General features: G+C 34.7%; 1 protein-coding gene across 2 annotated transcripts in view; it reads right to left on the bottom strand.

Annotated features, from left to right (window-relative positions):
• LOC119259348 (S1 RNA-binding domain-containing protein 1) overlaps positions 1 to 23,375 on the bottom strand; it is a 170,136-nt gene that overhangs the window by 23,765 nt on the left and 122,996 nt on the right. For both annotated transcript variants that reach the window (XM_037528130.2, XM_037528129.2), the window contains 2 exons: positions 1,987 to 2,093; positions 518 to 694 (listed from right to left, as the gene is read on the bottom strand). In XM_037528130.2, coding sequence (XP_037384027.1) covers positions 518 to 694; positions 1,987 to 2,093 — 284 coding nt within the window. The remainder of the gene's footprint in view (positions 1 to 517; positions 695 to 1,986; positions 2,094 to 23,375) is intronic.

The following is a 23,375-nucleotide window of genomic DNA, read 5'->3' as shown; positions in this document are numbered from 1 at the left end:
TTTTCCTTCTCATCTCTCTGTGGCTGACTCTTTCATTACAATTCAAACTTGGCTCTAAACTTTTCAGTGAATAACTCATATAAAGTTGTGCTATTCCTAAAGGCAGTGTCCCATCTCACTGTTTAATTTTTTATAATACTTATTAACTCTGAAATACTTTTATTAATGGAGGTAACTGATTTACAGTATTTTATTTGATTAGGTAAACAGGTTCACACCTCCTCAGATATGTATCACCACACCACACCCACCTCCCATGCATTTTATTTTTACTTCGTTTATTTATTGTCTGTCTCAGACATTAAAATATACTTCATGAGAACAGAAAAAAATTAGTTGATTTGTTTACTTCTATATTCCCAGAGCTCAGCAAAGTTACTCAACACATTAAATGAAGGCATGAACAAAGAAACCTTTAGGATTTTATGGCAGAGTTGATGGATAAGAGAGAGAAGGCTGATAACAGAACCAAAAGTTCTAATATAATAATATAATAATAATATAATATAATAATCACCTGCAAAAGGTTCGAATATAATCCTGGTTGATTCTGATGAAGCCAGCACACTGTTGGAAAGATTTTGGACCCAAACCTTTCACTTTCTTCAGATGTTCTCTGTTGACAAAAGGCCCATTTTTCTCTCGCCATTCAATGATACTTTTGGCCCGGTTGGCATTGAGTCCTGCAATATGCCTAAAAAAATAAACAAAATGAATGATGTGGCAGATACAGTAGTCCAAAGAATATTGAAAGAATAGGTATCATCTGAAAAGATAATGCAAAATATTTCTATCATAAAAATAACTGTAATTACTTATTGTCTTAACTCTTTAAGTTAGTCAAAAGGAAAATTAAATTAACAAAACAATGGGAATGAGTTGTCCAAGAGGAGAGCAGGACAACAGAATGTAAAACAATGACAAAACAAATAGCTACCAAAACAATGCTGGTAAATTGGTAAACACTGGTGCAAGAAAAAGAACTGTCCTCAGGTTATTTCTGTATATTCGCATTCCCCTTATTTCTAAATCAAGTAATGATTCTGCCTATTTCTATTTAGCTAACAAAGTGAGTTAACAGAAGAAGTTATAATAGTTACAGTTATATTTTTCAACCCTATTTTTTTTGTCAGCCTGTTTTCATTAACATATAAAGTTCAACTATAGAAAAGTACTTATCCATGAATGTTATGGTTAGTATAAAAATGTGAAAACTGTATCATTAGGTAGTTTACATGTTTACATGGTATTAATTAAAAGATTACCATTTCAGAAACTCTTAATTCTATTATAAAATTCCACATAGGGAATTATGGGATGTTTGTAGCAATGGTAGCAAAGCAGCATTAAAACATAAGGGATATTTTTCTGCTATACATCACTTTCAAAACAAAAGGTGTACAGGGCTTTTCCAGAGATTCAGAATTTCACGCTACATCAGCAGACCTGTATAATATGGAAGACTGAACAAAAACACAGCTCTTCTATAACTGCAGGGGGAAAAAGAATATATAAGATGTGATTATATTACAATGGAGATTTTGATATGTGACTTGTGGAATCTAGGTAAAAATATGGTTTCCATACCTTGAACTTTCAGAATTTATCTTTTGGTTACTGCCAACTTTGACAGATGTATGCAAGTGACTGCACTAGTGAAAAAGATCTACTCTCATGTTGTGAGAAACAGCTCTTTTCTATGTTAACCTTATTTAAATTCTAGTAGTGACACTAACATACTCAATGATTACCATATGCTCTTCACTTTGGATTTACAGCATTAAAAATGATAATGTGAATTGTTACAATTCTTTCCTTAAATGATGTCTTCTCCTCTGACTGATTACCTAAAGCAATGTAGGAACTCATAGATTTTCTGTACTTGACAACGTTACACACATGTCTCCTTGTACTAGCCGATTTTGTACTGGACAGCCAGTTAAATTCAAGAGTCTGTGATCTTCAGCCACAGACTTCTTGTCTCACCTTAACAAAACTTCTGAACAGATGTTAATATCCACTCCCACAAAGCTGACACATTCTTCTACAACACTGTCCAGTGTTGCCTTGAGCAAAGTCTGGGATACATCGTGCTGAAAGACAACGGAAAGGCAAGCGCAATGATACAGCAGTAAGAAAAAAAAAAATCTGAGGAAAAAGACAAAACAATCAAATAGGAAAAACTAAATAAATTTGGGAATCATTAGAATAAAGGCAACAACTCTACATAATTTGAAGAACAAAGGATGCTTTGGACATCTAAATGAGTAGCAGTTCCTGTAGCAGATAATCTTGGTTTCCTATGGCACTTCAAGCTTTCAGCCCCCTTTTCCTTCTGCTTGTGTTGCATGCACCTACCCCAAGTCTAACCCTCAAGTCTTACATGCTTTTGGGAAGTTGGTCCTATCTCTAGCAGATAATGACTAGTTCTAACAAGTGGTTTTCAAACTGAGGATTGTGACCAATTAGTGGGTCATAAAGTTAATTTACTTCATTATAGGTCTGGATAGTAGTATTGCCTGTCTTGCCAGCATACTGTTCCAGACCAATGCCTCCCACTATCTAATTTACCATAATTAAAGAAAAACATTAACACATCCAAACTGGACCACACCTCTCTGCCTTATGTGTGGTCACATGTAGAACCTGGGTTAAAAGGAAGTACTGACTTAGAGAAGAATCCAATCTACAAAAATTTTGAAATGCCTGCCACCAGCATAAAAAAAATCAAGAAAGAAACAATAGACTACACCAAGCATGTCTTACACATGCTTAAAGAGGAGTGAACATTACAATTGAGATTATCATGTTAGAAGAAACCACAAATTAGCCAGAAATGTGTTTTGTTGACTAATACCATTAATTGATAAACGATGGACAATTTGACCACTGCTTGATGGAAAAGTTAAAGAATAACTGGAGAGTCCTGAAGCAAAGTATCAAAAAAAGTAGGAGAAGCTTATCACCTATTGGCAAATTGCTGATTCTTTCGAACAGGTTTAGTTGCAAACTTTCAGAGCACTTTTCAGAAACGCTGTCATTCTGTATAGCTTTTTTTCAAATTATCAACAATTATAATATTTTAATGGAGTTAGTATAAACTGTCCTTACAATTAAAAGGAAAAAAAAGATAATGAGGTCAAAGTCATAGAAGCTCAACTACCAGATTTAGAAGTGTTAATAGTGATAAAATTGAGAGAAAATGTTAATTTCAATCTGCAATGTTGGTTTGACTTGAGCCACATTTTTAAATTAAAAAAATATAAGATTTTAAAATAACCTTGATTTGAAACATGGCTATATAAATAAGTAAAACTCACTAAAATGACAAACTACCATATACTGTGATAATGATTTTTTAATCAACAATGGTTAATGACAGATTAAAACCATCAAAATTAAAAAATTAAGAGAAACATTTCAAACATTCTTACCAGAATGATTAAAATGAAAAATATGGAAAACACCAAATATTGTTAAGATTGTGAAGCAACAGGAAGATTCAAGATAGATTACGATAACTGCATTTTAAATCAGATATGCAAGGCAAGGCAATTTTATGAAAGATTTATTTTTTATGGTTTAAATGTAACTTCACAGAAAATGGAATTGAATATATTCACATAATGTAAAAATGAATTATTATTCAATATGAATTAAACTAGATAAACTGTAAAGGAATAAAAAAATGGGCAAATTTCTCAGAAACACAAACTGCCAAAAATGACTTAAGAAATAAAATCTGAACAAACCTATGACAAAAGATTCTATCAGTAACAAAAAAATCTCCCAACAAAAACTAGTCTAGGACTAGATAGCTTCATGGATGAGTTCTATCAAACATTTAAATAAAAAATAATTAATATCAACTCTTCTCAAACTCTTGCAGAAAATAAATGAGGGAACATTTCTAGTTAATTCTGTAAGTTAATATCCTGATTACAAACCACACAAATAGACCACCACAAAACAAATATTTCCTATAAATATTGATATAAAAATCCCCAGCAAAGTATTAGCAAACCAAATCTAACAGCATATAAAAAGTATTAAATACCATGACATACATATTATGTGTTCAGTATGTATGAACCTAAGAACCAGGCACACAATTTTTCCTCCCATGGAAAAATAATCTCCCTTAACTTAATTTTGAAATAATCTCAAACTTAGAAAAAAAAATTAGAAGAATGATACAGGGACTTTTCCTTACAGTCTCTTTTCAAATAAATACCTCATTGTGTATTTCCAAATGAAAAGGACATTACCTGACACATCATTTCATTATTAAAATCAGCAAAGTTATCATCAATGTAATAATATTGTCATATGGACAAGCCCTACTAAAATTATATCAACTGTCGCAATTCTACTTTATAGTATTTTCTTGTTAGTCTAGAATTTAATTGAGGAAACACTGTCTTATCTTTTTTATATTCTGTGCTCAGCAGCTTTTGAGATGTTCTTAGCAATTATAATTCCTAGTATTCATGGTTTTGTGTAATCCCTTCTTGTGGAGTATAGAATTTATTGATGATTGTTGTCTGAATCAATTATTATTATTATTAAGATTATTTTACCCAATACAATGACTTATTTATGGGAAAAAATTGTATTCATTGTTGACTCCATTAAAAATTTTTAAAAAATAGGCCCCACAGTGTACCATATATTCTCATTATTTTCCTATGTTCCAGATTAGAAAAATTCATGAATAACCTACACCTATACATCAGATTAAATCTTTCCTAATTTTTCTGTTTGAGGATTAAAAAAAACTTTATATATAAATAAAACTCCATTTAACTTTATCATAGGTAATAAGGGTAATCTTTTGAGAAAATTTTATTTTGAATTATGTTGAATTGTACAGAGACATATACATATATATAAGTACATGCAGGAAGGGTGTCTAGTTCATAGTATAAAATATATTTTCTACTGTGTGTCATGATCAAATGGAATGAAAAATACTGATCTAAACTAATTAAAGTAGTCTTATTCCAGTTATTCAATCATGGCAAATGAATGGTGAGGATAAATCTGCGAGGAGCTTCAAAAAGATTTCACTGCTCTTAAATACAGACTCTTTTGAAGAGTTGGTCTTTTCTTCTCTTTATTCAAGTATGACTCCAGGGAAAGCACTGATTGGGACTAGTATGAGGACCACTGACTCAATAAGGATGGCAGGTGGTACACATGGAAAGACTCTGGTTCTTCATAATACTCTTGAGATCCTATAATAACCAGTTCTGGACTCACCCCCCTCTGATCTTCCTGTAATGAAGGTTCTTTATTGTTTAATAAAAAATAATAAATTTCCTTATTGTTCACATCACTCAGAGCTGGGATCTCTGCTGTTTTTCTAAGAGCAGCAGTCACTTCATCTAAGATCTCAAAATCTAGTGGAAAGATTCAGACAACAAATACACCAACAATAACCATACTAGGAAAATTTTTTGCAATTTTACTGCCAGGCATCATTAAGGACTTTACAATATTGACAAATTTAATCCTCACAACAGTTGTAGAAAGTGTGTATATCATTGCATGAAGCATCTTCGCATGTAAGAATCAATTCTAAGGAAATCGCATGGCACTTGTGCAATGGTATTTGTGGTCATGTGTCTGTGTGTGCACAATCTAAAAATTCACCTGAGGGGACTGATATATATTATGAAAGTCATTAAGTGAACTGTACATTAAAACGTATAATATGTAACAGTTATTTACTATATGTCCTACAAGAAAAACTGAAGGTAACATACTGAGTTGAAATATTTTTTTTATTAAAGATTTATTTATTTATTATTTATACAAGCACTGGGTACAGTCAGAAGCGTGGGAAGGTGAGAGAATTCACCAGAGCCAGAGTGGGGAGCAGAGCAGGCAGAAGGACTGAAGTACACTGCTGAGGGGAGCAGCGGGCGGCAGGAGAGGTCTGCGCGCCATGTGGGACCCTCCTCCGGTGGCCGGGGAGCAGCCGGGGATCGAACCGGCACTGCAGAGGCTGCGGGCAGCTTCGCAACCCAGTGCTCAACCGCTGCGCCACTGGGGAGGCCCCTGAGTTGAAATATTTTAAGATATTTCAATTAGACTCAAGCAAGAAAAATTTTTGCACAGACTACTGTCATATAAATCCAGGATTTTGCCTAGATTCTTCCCCAAATTTTTGCCTAGAAAAGTAACAAAGAGTTAACACTATTTTTTAAAAGTAGAAATCATATATTTAGAGGAGGGATTACTGAACAAAGTTCCAGGTTGTCCCCACTATAATGTTTTTGACATTAAAGTAGAAGCATTGGTTTTCTCATCCTAAAAACATTTTTTGAGTAACTATTATATACCAGACACACTACTATATGCAGTAGGTGTTGAAAGTACAGGAAAAAAGCATATGAATTCCATGTCTTCAAGAAGCTCAGTTTATATTTGCTGAAATCTGAGATGTGACACATCACCCTACTGGTCGTCATTAGTATAAGTGACAAGTGAACCTCAGATCAGATTATGTTAATTATCAAGGAATTGTTTATTTTAAACTGAACTTTGGGAAAAATTGTTTGTATTCTATGTCCGTATTGAATTTACCAAAATATTACTTCGACTATTATATTTTTACCTACAATTTATGAAAATTTCAAAAGAAATATAAGCAATCATTTATGCTAGTCAGCTTTTCTGAGGTCAGAATCCACATTTTTATTATTATTTTACCACAAACTTTTGAAAAATTGCTGATCCAAACTGTCCTTTTTTGGTACTGAAGCATTGAAATTATCTCACAATTATTTTTTAAATGTCTTTCCAGATGAAACACTGTCTGTGGACAACAGTTTCTACAGCAACAATATTTTACTTTGCATATTCCATATTAAACTTTAAGTTTATACCTAAGTGGTTTTCTGATGCAATAGTCTCGAGCATTTTCTTTGGTAATTATCACTCACTCATGTTCCTTCCTGTCTCTTACTATTGCCAAAATATAAAATGCAGTTAAAAACTAAAGATTCAAAAAAACTTTACAGGGAAAGTCTAGCCAATTTCATATAAAGCAAGTTCATTTCCTCATGTAGCATTTACTTTTCTTTGATTGACATGTGACGGTTTAAAGAGTCATCCAGTGAGTATACATTGAATGATCCATGAAAAACAGAATTGACAGAAGAATGGGAAATATTTGAGAAAACAGAGTATGTGTGCTTAAGAATAGAGCCTCCTCCAATTCTTCAAATTCAGTATATAAGAGGTCTTTATAGTCTCTCTTTAAAGACTTAAGACAATGATCATTACCATAGAAATACTCTACTAAATCTGTTAAAAACTTAAGTATTCTAATTTTATTGGATCATAGCTATTTACCTATAACAGGACAAAAGTTTTGAAAATAACTTTTAAAATATTTCTTCATAAGCACATTATTTTAAAAGCAAGTACTTCTAAAACTGGCAGAACATTTTTATTTTTTAAATGAATAAACTATAAGATGTTCAAACCAGTCTGTCTATGGGGCTCTGGGATTAAGATGGCATAGGACATAAAGATTTTAGCACTAAAAATGATTTTTCCAGATCTGGAAACAAAGTATATCCAATGGATTCAACAAGGGAAAAAGCAACACCGAAAGAGATTCTCTGTAATTCTTTCTTCTCTGATAAAACATGCAGGAGGTAGGCTGAAGACTCCTTTACAGCTCAATCAGTATTTTGGCACCAAATGTGCATTGACATATTATTTAAAGTAAGTCAGTTTATTCAAGCCAACTTGACAGAAAGATCCTTGAGACCAAGATTGTCTTCTTTGTCTGCAAAAGACAAAGGTAACTAATTTTAAAACTCAAATCATCCACCTTAACTCCAGGGCTAGAACTGCCTCATCCTTGGGGCATGAGTCTCCTAGGGCCTCAAAGGAGTTCCCACAGATGTTAAGTGGGGTCTCCTTGCTCTGGAAGGCCAGAGTCACATGTACAATCTACGGACTCTCCACTCAGCTCACAAATCTCCAACAGTTTTTCTGTACCACACCTGAATGAGATGGCATATATCTGTGCAATGTATTATCTGGTCAAACATTGAAAACAAAATAAATGAGACTTCTACTTTTAACTATAATGGAATAATTGGTATCAGAGTACTTTTTTCACCATAAACAAAATATAATTCTGGGCAAAATATATTTGGTAATGACTTTTAGGTGTTGGAGAAAGACCATGCAGAACTATGAATTAAAAGGGAAACTATATACGATGAGGCCCACAATTGCCTACAATCTCTATCTAAGGATACTTTGTAGACTGTGACACAGAGCACAGTAGTCTTACTGCTCTGTGGAAGCAGGGACTGGCATTCAGGACTGCTAAAGTGACTGGAATCTTGAGTAGGATACAGAGGATGTGCACTACTGAAGAAAGAGCTGAACTCCAGAAAACATATGAGCTCCTTAGTGTATTTAGCTAAATACTAAGTTGCACACATCCAGGACACCAGGACAAGAATCTATGAAACCAGGAAAGAAGTAACAAATAAGACAACAGAAACAAAACATAATAGGATGCCCTCCAAAAAACATTAAAAAACCAAGATAAATGAAGACATATCAAAATCAGTCCAACAAAGGAGGTAAAAGATTTATATAATTAGAATTACAAGATGTTATTAAAGGACTTAGATAGCAACATCAAGCGATGGAAGGATATCCCATGCTCGTGGGTGGGAAGGGGAAAATCAATATCATCAAAATGACTACATTACCTCAAATGATATACAAATTTAACATAATCCCATCAAAATCCCAGCAATATTTTTCAGAGACTGAACAAAAAAATATTGAAATTTATATGGAACCACAAAAGGCCTCAAATTGCAAAAGCAATCTTAAAATAAAAGGAAACAGAGGTATCACGTTACCTGACTTCAAACTTTACTATAAAGCAACAGTAATAAAAACAATATGATACTGGCACAAAAATAGATACATGAACCAAAGGAACAGAATCAAAATTCCAGAAATAATCCATGCATATTCCAGCATTTAATCTATGAGAAAACATTTATGACCATAAAATGGGGAAAGCCAGCCTTTTTAATATGTGGTGCTAGGAAAACTGGAAAGCCACACATAAAAGAATGAAGTTGAATTACTCACTAACACCATGCACAAAAATAAATTCCAAATGGATTAAAGATTTAGAGGTCTGCAATAATAAAATATATATAAGAAAACTTGGGCACAAGTTTCCACAATCTCAATAAAGATATTTATGGTCATTGAATCCCTTTAACAAGGAAATTAAAAACGAACATAAACAATAGGGATTGCCTCAAGTTAAAAAACTATACAGCAAAATAAAATACAAGATAATCAAACAGACACCCGACTGAGTGGAAAATAGTATTTACACAATATATAACCAATAAGGGATTATTACCCAAGATATTAAAAAAGCTCATACAATTTAACAATAGAAAAAACCAAATAATCCAATTTACAAATGGGCAGCAGATATGAACAGACAATTCACTAAAGAGGATATTCAGAATAATAATAACAAAAAAAGAACTGCAAATAAACCTAAGTTTCTGAAATTAGGCCAGATAATCATCTTAGGAGGGACTAGTATTGTCCTTATCTACAGTTCTCTCTGAGAATTTATAGCTCTAGCACAGGTGACTAAGGTAATAATATAGACAACTTCTGGTTGTTATTTTTTGGTATCTGATAGTAGATGTCATCCCCAGGTGTCTCACCTCCATACCCTAAAAGCTAATTCTTTTTCAATATACAATAATTTTCAAAGCCACAATCACTCAGCATAGCCTCAGTAGAAAACTTGGGACTTAGTTAATGAGGAAGAGCATGTAATGAGATGACACAGCTAACTAGTTACCTGCTGTTTGGTTCTCACTCCTAGCTATTAACATAAGTTACTAAACCTGCCTTAAAAAATTAAAAGAATTTTTAAATTATTGATTAAAATTGAAAGAAATCATGCAACTTCTTCATGAATCATGAAGCTAAAAAAATAAGTCTATTCATATACTATCATAATAGCCAGTGCTTAAATTTTAATCTAGTCAGGCTTTCGTTCTGTCTTTGGTAGGTGCTCTTATGTCCCCTAGTGGATACAGGTCGATATGGTGGAGGAAAGATAGGGGCAAGGCTAGCAGAGTAACGGTCCATAAATCTTAAATGCCTGCCTTGTCCACAAACTTCTCCAAACCAATGCCTCACATGATCCAATTTTATTGTACTTAAATGAAAACATTAACACATCTGAATTGGACCACATCTATCTGTGTGGCCCAGGCTAAAACATACCCTGGATTATGACACAAATACAAACAAATGCATACCAATTAGTTAGACATTTTGAGCTGACATAATACAAAGGAATTGACATTTTTAGAGTAAATCCCTAGTTTTAGAGATTTACAACTTAGTCATAAAAATAGACCTTAGAAAAATTCAGGGTGCAAAGATTTAGTCACAAGAGAGAATTTTCCCTTCTAATAAATTAAAACTATGTAGAAAATCTGATCTAATACTATTCTATGTAGTATTTACATTGTTGGTGCAGGGCAATTGTTAGGAATGGGGTTACTGATAGAATGATTAAAAAAAAAAAAGGTTTTTCCTTTCTCAAACTGTAGGTACCAGGTCCCACTTTAGTGTTTTCAGTAGTAAATTCTAAAGACACATTTTTTTCTACCCAAATACACAAACATACACTTATTTGTAGCCACATATGCATCCAGATACTAATTGGCTCCCAGCCTGTTAATTAATATTAAATAGTAAGACTTTCCCCATTAGACTGAGGCTGACACCACTAACACAGGATTCACATTAATGTGTTTCTCTAGAGTCAATCTTACCATGGAAAAGCAGGTTCCCTTTCATTTGCATAGCCCTATCTCCATATGACGGTGACAACAGAGAGCCCAGGCATTCTGAAACTATCCCTCCACACCTACCTCCTGTACCATGGGAGTGAAGAGAGGCATCTCTCCCCTACACCACATTCATCCCACTTTCTATTTTCTTTTTACCCATAGTATTTATTATCATCTGACACACACAGGTTTGTTGTGTGTGTAAGTAAATAAGTATTTATATTATCACTGTATCCTGGCACAATAGATTCTCAATCATATGATTGTTTTAATTTGTGTTTCTATGAGTACTGGTTTAATAGAGGATCTCTGTGTGCTTTATGGCCATTTAGACTTTTGCTATATTCCATTTCCTAACACCAGGCTTCCCAGTGTACAATTACAGTCTAATCAAATAAAGTAATGAACAACCAGAAGAAAACTTCTAGCAGTTTTTGTATTCTAGCTGAAGTTGAAATTTTGTTATAAAAAAAAAAGTCACCTTGAAATGTATAATGGACCAAGAATGCAAAGAAACCCTTAGAAAGAAAGTCTGGACTTGACAGTTCCCACGTCAAGACTTATGAGACTTATTCATGGGCATCAACTTACCATGGACAATCTCTTAACTGACAAGATTAGAAACTGATTAGGCACCTCAAACAGAAAGGTCAAAGAGCATGCCTTGATACAGGTACAGATCTGGAAACAACTAAGGGCATTGGGGAAAAAAAATAATTTTTGATATGATAATGTGACATTAGACATAATCTTTTCTTTAGGGTTTAGCATAAAATTACTCATTTTCCCAAAATATCTCATAGGTTATGGCATAATTGGGCAAAAAATTAAATTTAGCTAATTCATAGAATTAATGAAAATACAAATTGGTTTTTGATGAAAATAGATTTGTAGCTTTACTAATTAGGTGGGTAGCAGAGTCATAGAAATATGGAAGGATGGGAGAGAAGACAGTTTAGTGGCTTTCAGTTTAAATGTGGGGGAGGCGAAGAAGCTAGTGGAGGGAAGTCAAAAGTTCTTTTCTAGATGTGTTAACTTTGAAAACTGGATATTCAAATTTAAAGGTCAGGTTGGCAGATGGGTATATGAAATTTAGAGTTCAGGAGAAGGAACTACAGTATTTTAAGTATAAACTCTTTAGTGTGCAAATGGGAAGAACATAATAAACATCTAAAACCATAAGAAGGAAGCAGTGTGTAGGGAAAAACTCCGGCAATATCAGGGGACAGAAGGGGAAATAAGCATACTATAAGAAGCTAGATAAATTAAAAAATTGGATATAATTCATTTGCAATTTCTATATTCACATAATTCAGAATTTCATGTAAAAAAGGGGGAGGAGGTGAAAACTACTCACTTGTTTTACAAAAATCCAGAATCCTTTTTACATACATCAAGCAATTTTCATTCAGTGAGGTGCTTTATCTTTAACAACAGGTACTCCACAAGGAAATCATCTGTCATGGGTCAATTTTCAAGTGACAATTCATAATTTGGTGCAATTGTTATTACCACAAATAGGAGAAACACAAAGCATTATAGAGAAGCTATACCACGTTATCAAAGACCTTCAAAAATCCCTTTATAAAAAAATCCACTTTACAGAAAATCTTCATTTCAGATGCTGAAAGGCATTCAAAATTTTATAATGTTGATTTCATTCTCACAACCATGTGGTTATTGTTATATTATTATTATCTCCAAATTACAGAAGAGGAAACTGAGTGGTTGTCAGAATGCAGCTGAAACATTCTATCTCTTTTGAGCCTAAGTTTTAAAACACTAAGCTCCCTGTTTCTCATAAGTGAAGTAGTATCACTAGATCTAGCAATGTAAATTCCAGCTTTCTTGCTTGGGTTACAAAGGAAACCCACCGACTTCACCTATTTTATTTTTTTAAAGGAAAGATTTGTAACTACCTGGAACACATATTTTGTTGTTGTTTACAAAGTAACAATTCCTATTCATTCATAAGGCTTACCATGACTAAAAATGGTTTGACAAAATAAGATGCTCTCAATTTTGTGTCACATCGTTCTTACTACAAATCTTACATAAATGGTAACAGTGTTTATGCAATAGCAGAAAAAAAATTTCTGAAGGAACTCCATGGCAACTTGCTTTGACAGGCCACTCATCTTTTCTATTATGAAACTATAATTGACTTTCTCCTATTTCCTTTTCCTTCCAATTTTTCTATCCTTCTGTTACTAAGAAGTATCAATTGCAGCATTTTATTTCATACACTGAAAAGATTTCCCATCGAATGAGCTCAGCTATGAACGACAGATGTATTTCTTTCTCAAAGGAAACTTGACTGTTTTGAGACAATTCCATTCCTGGGTGGTGCCTTCACAGGAGTGGGACAGTAAGTAAGGTGCTTAGGATGTTAGTGCGTACACGGCACAGTTGGCGGAAAGAGTAGGTTTCTAGATAGAGGCTCTCTCTCTTTTCTCGTTCTGGGTAACTCTATTAGTCCTGATGATCCAATTTTGATTTTAAAATGGAAAAAGCAAAAATTGTATGATTACCGCCTCCCTTTTGTTAGCAAACAGTACAAAAGAAAATAATGATGTCCAAGGTTTTCTATAGAAATCTCAAAACTTTAGAACTAGAGAGGCTAACAAGAAAGCATACAGGATAACTTTTCAATTCACACATGAGAACATCTAAACACAGAAACGGGATAGAATGATTAAAGTTGGGATAGTCTCTGTGCTATTGTGCCTTCTGCTACATTTAAAGAAAAACTAGAGTTTCCTAAGTTTGGTTTTTCTAATCACATTTCAAAGAAAACAAATTTTCCTTTATTCTGCAACACCTGAGGACACACAAAAAAGCAAAGTTTAAAATTACTACTTGAAATCCAGTATGATGAAGTACATTGGCTCCCGCATGCCAGTACATGACAGTTTTCAGTGGTCAACAGCAAAATGAGAAAGAGCTAATGTTGTTCAACAAGATAAATTTATCCAATTTAAACAACTGCCCTTTGCTATGTAATTATGACATCCCTACTATATATTTGGTGCTAAAATAGCCCTTTTTCTTTTCCTTGCTGTAACAGGAAAAAAGGTGAAACTATGTCAGTTCTCTATATCCCGACTACATTAGTTATCTACTGCTGTGTGACAAATTATCCCCAAACCTGGCAGCTTAAAACAAACATTTATTATCTCACGCAGTTTTTGAGGGTCAGTAGCTTAGCTGGGTGGTTCTGGCTCTCAAGAGGGTTTCTCATAAGGTTGTAGTCGACATGGGTTGGGGTTACAATCATCTGAAGATCTGAGTAGGTTGAAGGATCCATTTCTAAGATGGTTCACTCATGTAAAGTTGGCAGAAAGCCTGAGTTCCTCACACACTGTTGGCAAGAGGCCTTAGCTCCTTTCCACATGGTGTCTCATAGGGCTGCTCATGACATGAAAGTTGGCTTCCACCACAAGGAATGATCAAAAAGAATAAATGCAGTCAAGACAGAACCACAATGACTTTTATAACTTAATTCAAATGTGATACACCATTACGTCTGCCATACTGCACTGGTCACAAAGATCAGTAAGGAAGTACAGGGAAATGCACTATACCAGAATGTTAATACCAAGAGGTAGGGATCACTGAGGACCCTCTTGTAGACTAGCTACCAGAACCATATGTTTATTTGTTTGCATAATTTTACTAGCTCATGAAATTGTTTGAAAACACACTGTTATAGTAAAAAGGACATAAAAGTCAAAAGAGGTCCTCCCTGGTGGCCTAGGGGTTAAGTCTCAGCGCAATCACTGCTAGGGCCTGAGTTAGATCCCCGGCCAGAGAGTTAACCCACATATGGAGCATTAGACCTCTCCTATCTTGCCTGCTACTCCCCTTAGCAATGTATTTCAGTAAGTCCATTTGTTCTGCTCCTCACTCTGTCTCTGGTGAATCCTCTCAGCAGCCCCCACACCCCCTGCGTCTCTGGCCTATACCCCAGTTCTTCACACACACACACACACAAAAAAAAAAAAAAAAAAAAGAAGAAGAAAAAAAGTCAAACAATCACAGTTGTAGCTATGACTAACACTATGTAATTCTATTACACTAGTAGTGGATAAGTCACTTAATCTAGGCTTCAGTTTCTTTAGTAAATAAGGAGGGTAGGTATGATAGTCTCTTGGATAGCTTTTGGTGCTAACACTGTAATTTTACACTAGGAATAATGATGATGATAATGACAATGCTGACACTGACATGCCCGAGGTCATGAGGCTAGTAAATGGTAAAGCCAAAATTTGAATTGAATTGCAGCATCTAGGTCAACCTTAAGGAATTAATGAAAATATAGAGAGGAAGACTCAGCAAGTCAGGTAACATCTTGCTGTCTTACTGTCATCAATTGTAAAAGGGAGATAACTATCTTATTCCATTCCTATAAATAGTTCATAAATACAATTAACTTTTATTTCTACTGACTTAGAATAATTTAATGTAATGGCCAACTTCAAGAAACTTGTAATATAATGATGCTTGTGCAATGAAGAAACCTACTGTAAAGTCATCATGCTTACTACACTGTTATAATATCACTTCCAGAAAGCTTTGGTAAAGAAACTATAAGTTTCTTAATATCCTCATTTAAAAGAAACTGTTGGGATGGAGGTGGGGTGGTGGTAACTTTTCATCTTCGTTTTTCCTCTCCTTTACTTTTTCTGTCTTCTTTCTCATGAGTCACTTTTAATCTCCCCAGGAACTCTATGATAGCTCAGTTTTTAAGCTCGTATCAAATACTATGCAATTAAATGGAAAAAGATCATCTTACAATGTTTTAAAATTCTTTATACTTCTCTTTTAATTAAAAACAACATTAATACATGTATGCTAGTTGACATCATAATCAGGGTAAGTTCAATTATGTTTTTTCTAGATTTCCTCTGAACATTTCTCTGTCTTCCAAATACTGTTACTTTCTACACCAGAAGCCAATGGGGGAAATCCTTTGGTATCAGTAAGAAACAAGGAAAATCATGACCCGGTGTCTGCTCAATACTCAGTAAAGGAAACCTTCTGGCATGAAAGCAAGGTCAGAAGTCAGTCAAAAAGGATGATACAAAATTCCTCAAAAGGCTTGCCAGTGGATGAACATGAAAAACACAGGGCAAAATAACATTGTCAAATTTGCTCTCCACTTCAGGAACTCAAGGCAAGAGAAAAGTCATCTTGAATAGTAGACATTGTTTCCACTGCTTTTAACTAATATAGCAGAAAAGGTTTAAGGCACTGAAGAGTGACAATTGTCTTTCAGACAGTTGGAAAGGACTTAAAGGAAACATTTGTTGGAATAAATGGAATGTCCTTTTGGCTTCTGTGGTCAAAATTGCTGGGATTCAGCTGAAACAAGATGCTGGCTTAAGACTTATATGGTTTTCATCACCCTATAAACATTAACATTATTGATGCAGATCTGTCATTTGAAATATTTTACCCATATCCTCCACTGCAAGGAATTTTCTTTTTACCCATTCATCTCTAGTGACAAATTTGTGGCACTTACAAATTTAAAAGGCTGTCAAAATCTAATAATGAAATCTTGGGGGGAGTGATGTGGGGAGACAGATCAGAAAGAACCAAAATTAATTTCAGAGGATTTACTACATAGGTTAGGGGTCACAATGAGGTGAGTTTTTCTCTACAATGTGGAATCTACAGAAGCAATACCTTCCCAGAGGTAAAGAAAAACTAGAAAAGGAATTAGTGTTAGTCAAGCCATAGAACAGAGTTAGAAGCACATTACAGAAACTAATGCATACACAGTATAGAAAACCACATGTTGTCAGTGACTTAAATTCATGCCAGGGCCTATACTTGTTTGGCTATTACTAAAAGTCAGACATACTTTTCGACTACTGATAACTCACCTAGAAAATTTTTCCATCTCAACAGAGATTGCATTTAAAAGTCTGAGTTCTATGACTTTTCTCCAGGAAAGTATAACAAAAAAGGAAAGATAGTTTAAAAAGGAAAAAAGGCCAGGGTTTTTTTCCTTGCCTAATCCTCTATGATGTAGCTGCTACTAGAGAGAGTTCAACGGCTAAGAGCTTATTTTCCTCAAGACCTTCATATTAGTGTCTGGAAGAAGGAAAGGAAGAAGGAAAAAGTTGCAGGCTGGGGCATTCAAGCAGGGGACAAAGTTGAAGAGGGAGTTCATAAGTCAGGCAGAATCTCTAGGGTCCCTGTGGCTTGGGATATGAGAAACAATATTGGATAAGGCACGAGGTGTTAATTCAGAGTCAGACTATAAAACAGTTACCTTCTGAGAGAAGTAAGAGTTAACATGTCAAAGACCGACTCTGAGCAGGCTAACCTCACAGAGAAGTGGTTGTCCTTAGCACAGCTGTGCCACGGAAAAAGCAGCCCAGGGTTTTACCTATAGAAAGCTAAAGGGGCGAAGCAGGTCACTACTGAGCAACATCCTGAATGCTGCAACTACAAGTTCCTGAGACCCCGGACTCTTTATCACGCCTGGAAAAGGCTGCGGGTCTCCCAGAACAAATGCTGAAGTAGCCAAACAGGAATGGAAGATCTGTTTGCTGCATACCCTGCTTTCATTCGGAGGGTTGCTGTAACAAATTACCACAACCTGGGTCGCTTAAAACAACAGAAATCTATTCTCTCACTGTTGTGGAGACTAGAAGTCTGAAACCAAGATGTTTAAGGGGGATATTCTAAGGACTCCAGAGTTGAAGGCTCTAAGGGGAACCTGTCTATGTTTCTCTTTTAATTTCTGGTGTTACCAGTACCATAGTACCACTCAGTCTCTGTCTCATCATCACATGGGGGGCCTTCCTTCTCTGTGCGTCTATGTCTCCTCTTCTTTTAGATACACCAGTCATTGGATGAGGGCCCAGCCTAACTGAAAAACAGCTCAACTAATTACATCTATAAAAACCTTATTTCTGGGCCTCCCCGGTGGCGCAGCAGTTGAGTGCTGGGTTGTGAAGCTGCCCGCAGCCTCTGCAGCGCCGGTTCAATCCCCAGCAGCTCCCCAGCCACCGGAGGAGAGTCCCACATGGCGCGCAGACCCCTCCTGCCACCCGCTGCTCCCCTCAGCAGTGTACTTCAGTCCTTCTGCCTCCTCTGCTCCCCGCTCTGGTTCTGGTGAATTCTCTCACCCTCCCGCGCTCTGACTGTACCCAGTGCTTGTATAAATAAATAAATAATAAAATCTTGGGGGAAAAAAAAAAACCCAAAAACCTTATTTCCATATAAAGCCACATTCTGAGGTTCTGGGTATACATGAATATGAGAAGGAAATTACAAACTCAGTAAACCTCCCAAGTTCACCACAAGCAATATTCAAAATATTTACTCCACCTAACAAGTCAGATTTTTCTTTCACCAATCTTTACAAAGGTGGAAAAAATGGTAGAGTTCTTTATTAAGGATACTGAAAAGACCTCAGGGTAATGTCTTCTGAGATGTGATGTGCACACACTCTGGTGCGTGCAGTGTGTTGACATACATCTGAAGGGTGTGATCCTTTACCTCTAAATTGGATACAGCATTACAATCATTGTCACTGCAATTTAAAAATTAAAAAAAAAAGATAAAATTTAGGATAGGACCAAAAAGCTAAACATACTCAAGAAACAAACTCTCCCTGTACATAGCAAAGCTCCATTCAGCTTTGTATGGCCATGTTCTTTAAAAAGGAAGAGAAAATGCAAATGAAAATGAAGAACCTCCAACTTAAAGAGATATCAAGTAAACAAACACAAAAACACAACCAAAAAGGCATGACAAACAGAAGTTCTTCTGGTTTATATTTTTAGAAAAACTAAAGAAAATATTGTAGCCAATAACGTAAATAGGAAGTTAGAAATCACAAGATCGTTTTTGAGAAATTAAAAACATGATTATCAAAATAAAATATTCAAATAAAATTAGAAGATAAATTTAAAAGTGTGCCCAAAACAACGACAAAAATCAAGAGCTAAATATTTCAGAAGAGACAAAGAGGTTCCACCCAAAAAGTCCCATGTCTACCTTAGTGGAGTAAGAAAAAAGCAAAGGACAAGAAATCAAGCCCTCAGCAGAGATATTTTCCAGACATCTTCAGAGTACAAATGAACAAGGAGTATCCAGTCCAATGAACGGAAAAAGAGAAGTACCAAGGCATGGAAAAGGAAGGTGCAAAAAAAAAAAACTTTTCAGAGGTATAAAAACCAGGTTACTGTCAAAAGAATGAGATATCACCACCAGTACCCAGTACCATTGAATAACAGAAGACAATAGAAGGAATGCAATAAAATCTCTGAGGAAAAATTATTTTCAACTAAAATTCTATATCAAGTGAAACTATTATTTAAGTGTGAGAGTAAAATACCTTTCTGACAGGCATAAACTCACTTTGCTCTTACATACCTCCAAGCAGTTATCCATTAGTGGTAGGCTTTTACTTATGTTTTTTTCTTCTTTTTGAACTTTTCATGTACTGGTAGTATAATAAATGTTTTGTATTTGCTTAATGAACACTCTTTTCCTAAAGAGTTTAAAGCAGAGATTATCTCTGATTTTCTTCCTTTCTTCATCACTTGTAAATAAGTTAGTTTTTAAGTGGCATGTCACATTTTCTAATGGGATTCAGACACAGTAGTTAAATGACTTAACCCTTATGAGAGTATAACAAATTTTGGAAAGCATATTTTTGTTCCACATAGAAACCAATTTTCTCCCTCTAATCAGAATCCCCCAAATTGGTTTCTTTTGCCAGAAGAAAACCAAAGTTAAAGCAAAACTTGTATTAGGCATTAGGTACAAAGAACTATGAAAGTTGTATATCAAAGTATTTGCCAGAGAACCTTGTCTCTATACACTTGGTATTTATTGTAGGGACTGTGTTATGTTGCTAAACTTAAAGCAACAGGAACTGAGTATATCAATTACATATTTGAGGTCAACATAATTTTGTATAAGAGATAGGTATTTCCTTAGTTCAGAGAATAACATACCAAGATTCCATGGTAAACACGAGCATTTCCCCTCTGTATTTTAACACACAAGGTGTAATTATAAACTAAATATAAAATAACAGTTTATTGTTTAATAAAAGTTTAAAGAGCAATACCAGAAGCCTTTTCTTCTTAAATTTCCAATATGCATAAATGAGAACAGCAATTGTTACTGAGTCCTCTCTTCAGTAATATAAATAGAACGGTTAATCACTTCTAGTGATGCTAAAGTATAATCATATGCACACAACCTCATAAGAGCAGAAATCTTTGAATCCAAGTAGGCTTAGCTTCAAGTTTCGGCTCTACTAATAACAGATTCTTAAGCTCTTTAAGCTTCAGTTGTTTCATGGGGAAACTGTCACCTCACCTTAGGAATCGTAAAAATTAAATGATTAATGTACATTTTATTATAAGCCAGGAACATAATAAAGGCCCATCAAATGCTACATGTTATGATCAACATCACCACCACCACCATCTTTATCATCTGCTGGAGTGGACCTTTCTACTATTGACTAAAATATTCAGCATTAAGCATAGAACTGTAAAAAAATAAAACATTTGCATCCTAGAGGCCTGGGATGTTATACCACCAGATGAATCAGGTCAGGTAGAAAAGAGAGCTGGGGAGGGTTGGAGGTACATGCACTTTCCTAAGGGCATTCAAACTTAAACTATTTTTAAAATTTCAGGGTTAACCAAGTAAAGTCTTCTACTGGCACAACACGATCTGTAGGTAACTGCTTTTCACTTCCGGAACTAAGACTGTTATTCAAATTTTCAAGCTGCCCTAAAAAACAGACTAGGAAACAGGAACCCTGGATTCCAGTGTGTCTCTTTTGTGTTTCGCTTTTTTTTTTTCAGGTTTCTCTTTCAATAAATCTGTTTTTCTTCCAGATAATAAAAGTTACAGATTTTAATTACAGCAAATTAGGAAAGTGCACAATTGCATAAGGGAGAAGAAATTAATACACATGATCTTATCACTTGGGCAACTCATCTTAACTTTAAGAGATTTTCCTTCAACTTTTTCCCAATGCATATTTTTCTTCCGTAATACAAATATAAGTCCAGCTTTTTACTGAATATTTCAACATTGTATTTAAGATTCTATTATGCGGATACACATTAATTATTTCAGTCTTTTTTATTGAATGCTTTCCTTTGTTTTCTCGATATTCAATTAAAGGTAACACTAAAACAACATGTTTATCTGAAAAGGTATGCACCTATCCCCCTGAGTCATATGCCATGCTATAAACCAAAGCTGCCTCACAATAAAAAAAAAAATTTAAAAAGAACTTATTTATGCATAAAATTTAAAAATTAACTTGCTTCATTAGGACACATCCCCCAATACAGACTAGTCAAAACCCCCCCACAAAAAAAAAAAGAACATTTTAAGGTCTTTCACTCATATTGTCAATCTACACAGTGCAACAGTTATTTTAGTTGACATACCCCAGAAAGACAGAGGAATGCTTTTCGCAACCTGTTCACCAACTATGGGTCATGAACATTCTTAACACAATGTGTCAAATTAAGATTCCAGGTTTTTTCCCTACACAGCATTAAAATAGAGGAAAGGAATTTAATCTCTTATTTAAAAAGTGATTTGACTCTGAAATAAATGCCACTGTAGCTTCAAAGTTATATTATTTTCACTAGTAATGGTTTGTATGTATTGATCCTCTGAAACCCACTATATTAATATAAATGGATATGCATGATTTTATTTCAATTATTTAAGTTACTGGGGAGCAAAACCAGTCTGCAATTTTAAAATCCATGGGTATTAAGATTATCATACTGGCCAATATTTTCAGTCAAAATCAACCCTGAATCCATTTTGCAGAACAGTAAGAATAAAATTTTAAACATTTTAAATACTTTCTCACAGGCCATGCTATGTAGCACTAGCTCTTATTGATATGCTATAGAAAATGAAGTCTATCCACCTAAGAGGAAAGTAGCAACAGTATACCAGTCACAGGGAATACAAACAGGAGTATTATCCTGAATCAGTAATTTCGATTAAATTTGCAAGGGGTTTGAGCTGCGAAGGTGAAAATCAGAGCTTCAACAAGGTGATCAGGATCTATAGTATCTGTCCTAGCCTTCCATCTTAAGATGAGTGAACTGGATATCACATATAAATGTTCAGAGTTAACAGCCCCATATAACACCACAAATAGTGCACCAAAATCTGGAAGTAAAAACATATTTTTATTATTTCCCAGAAGATAACACTGGACCACCAAAAATAAACAAATAAATGACAACAACCAAACAAGCCCCCCCAACACCACCACCTCCACACATATACTACCACCAGCAACACAGGCCTAGGATACTAAATGTTCTTCTTCATCTCATGAACTGTTAAATGGAAAGCAAATAAAAGAATAATGAGGCATTTGAAAAATCACTATCACTAGATAATGTTACAAATTGGTGCATTGTAAAGCATTAATTATCAATTAAGTATAATGAGTATAGCAAGAAGATACTGAATTCAAAGTTCCTTAAGAGCAGAGATCATCACTTGTGATTCCCAAGGCTTAGAGTACTATTGCCCTTGAAATTGAAGCAATAAAAAAATTATTTGTTGAGTAAATAATATTAAACTTTACTGCATTGTGTCATATGCAAAATTCCTTCAAAATATTTCCACAAAGCGAATTTTTAAGACCCAGGAGAAACATGTTTCCAAATATTTTAGATTCTCTATGCTAGAAGAAAATAATTATAATATTCCTAATGTTTTCATGCTCTGTAACATTAATTGTCAAATAAGTTCTTCTCGATTAACATCATATTTTAAAATGAAGTACTGCCCTAGTCCATTAGATGTTCAAGGAAGAAAACATGAGAATGACTATATATGTCAATTAAAGCCATTATAGAACAGAAAGTCGTTGGGATGAATATCCATCAAGTTAGTTTTAGAACACATAAGAAGCATCAGAGTTCTGGAGGGGGGAAAAAAGGCAAAAGTGCCCTATCTTGGCTGAGTAGCACTATTAAATTCAGATGCAGGGTTCTATTTAGTTTGGACAGGTCCCAGCCACAGAACAAAGTCAGTCTGTCTTAGTACCATAACTGAATTCTACAAGTTAACAGCTTTTCATGAAAAGCTGCCATTTCAAAATGTCAATCAAATCTCAGCATAAGTGGGAACTCCTGCAGAAATAACCAGCTGCAGGTTTGAAAAACATTTTTCACTGAAAGTGGAAACACAAAAGATGTTTGAACGGGATCTCTTTTCATTCCTGTAACAGTAGACGGCCATTTTCACAACATCAAGGACAGAAAACAGAGGACAAAATTGCAAATAATGTCTTGAAAGGGCTATTTGCAGGGGTGATGACTGATTCAAGTTACAAATGACAGAATTATTGGCAAATGGGAACTCATTAATATGAAATTGTTTGTTTCTCATTAACTGATCATAGTCTCAGACTATTCCTTTAATTACACTTGAATGATTATGCCA

Source organism: Talpa occidentalis, unplaced genomic scaffold (assembly GCF_014898055.3).
Source record: "Talpa occidentalis isolate TD23 unplaced genomic scaffold, MPIMG_talOcc4v2.1 talOcc4.5, whole genome shotgun sequence".
Taxonomy (NCBI): Eukaryota; Metazoa; Chordata; class Mammalia; order Eulipotyphla; family Talpidae; genus Talpa; species Talpa occidentalis.
The sequence above is the reverse complement of the archived record's forward strand: the minus strand, read 5'-3'. Positions and strand labels throughout refer to the sequence as shown.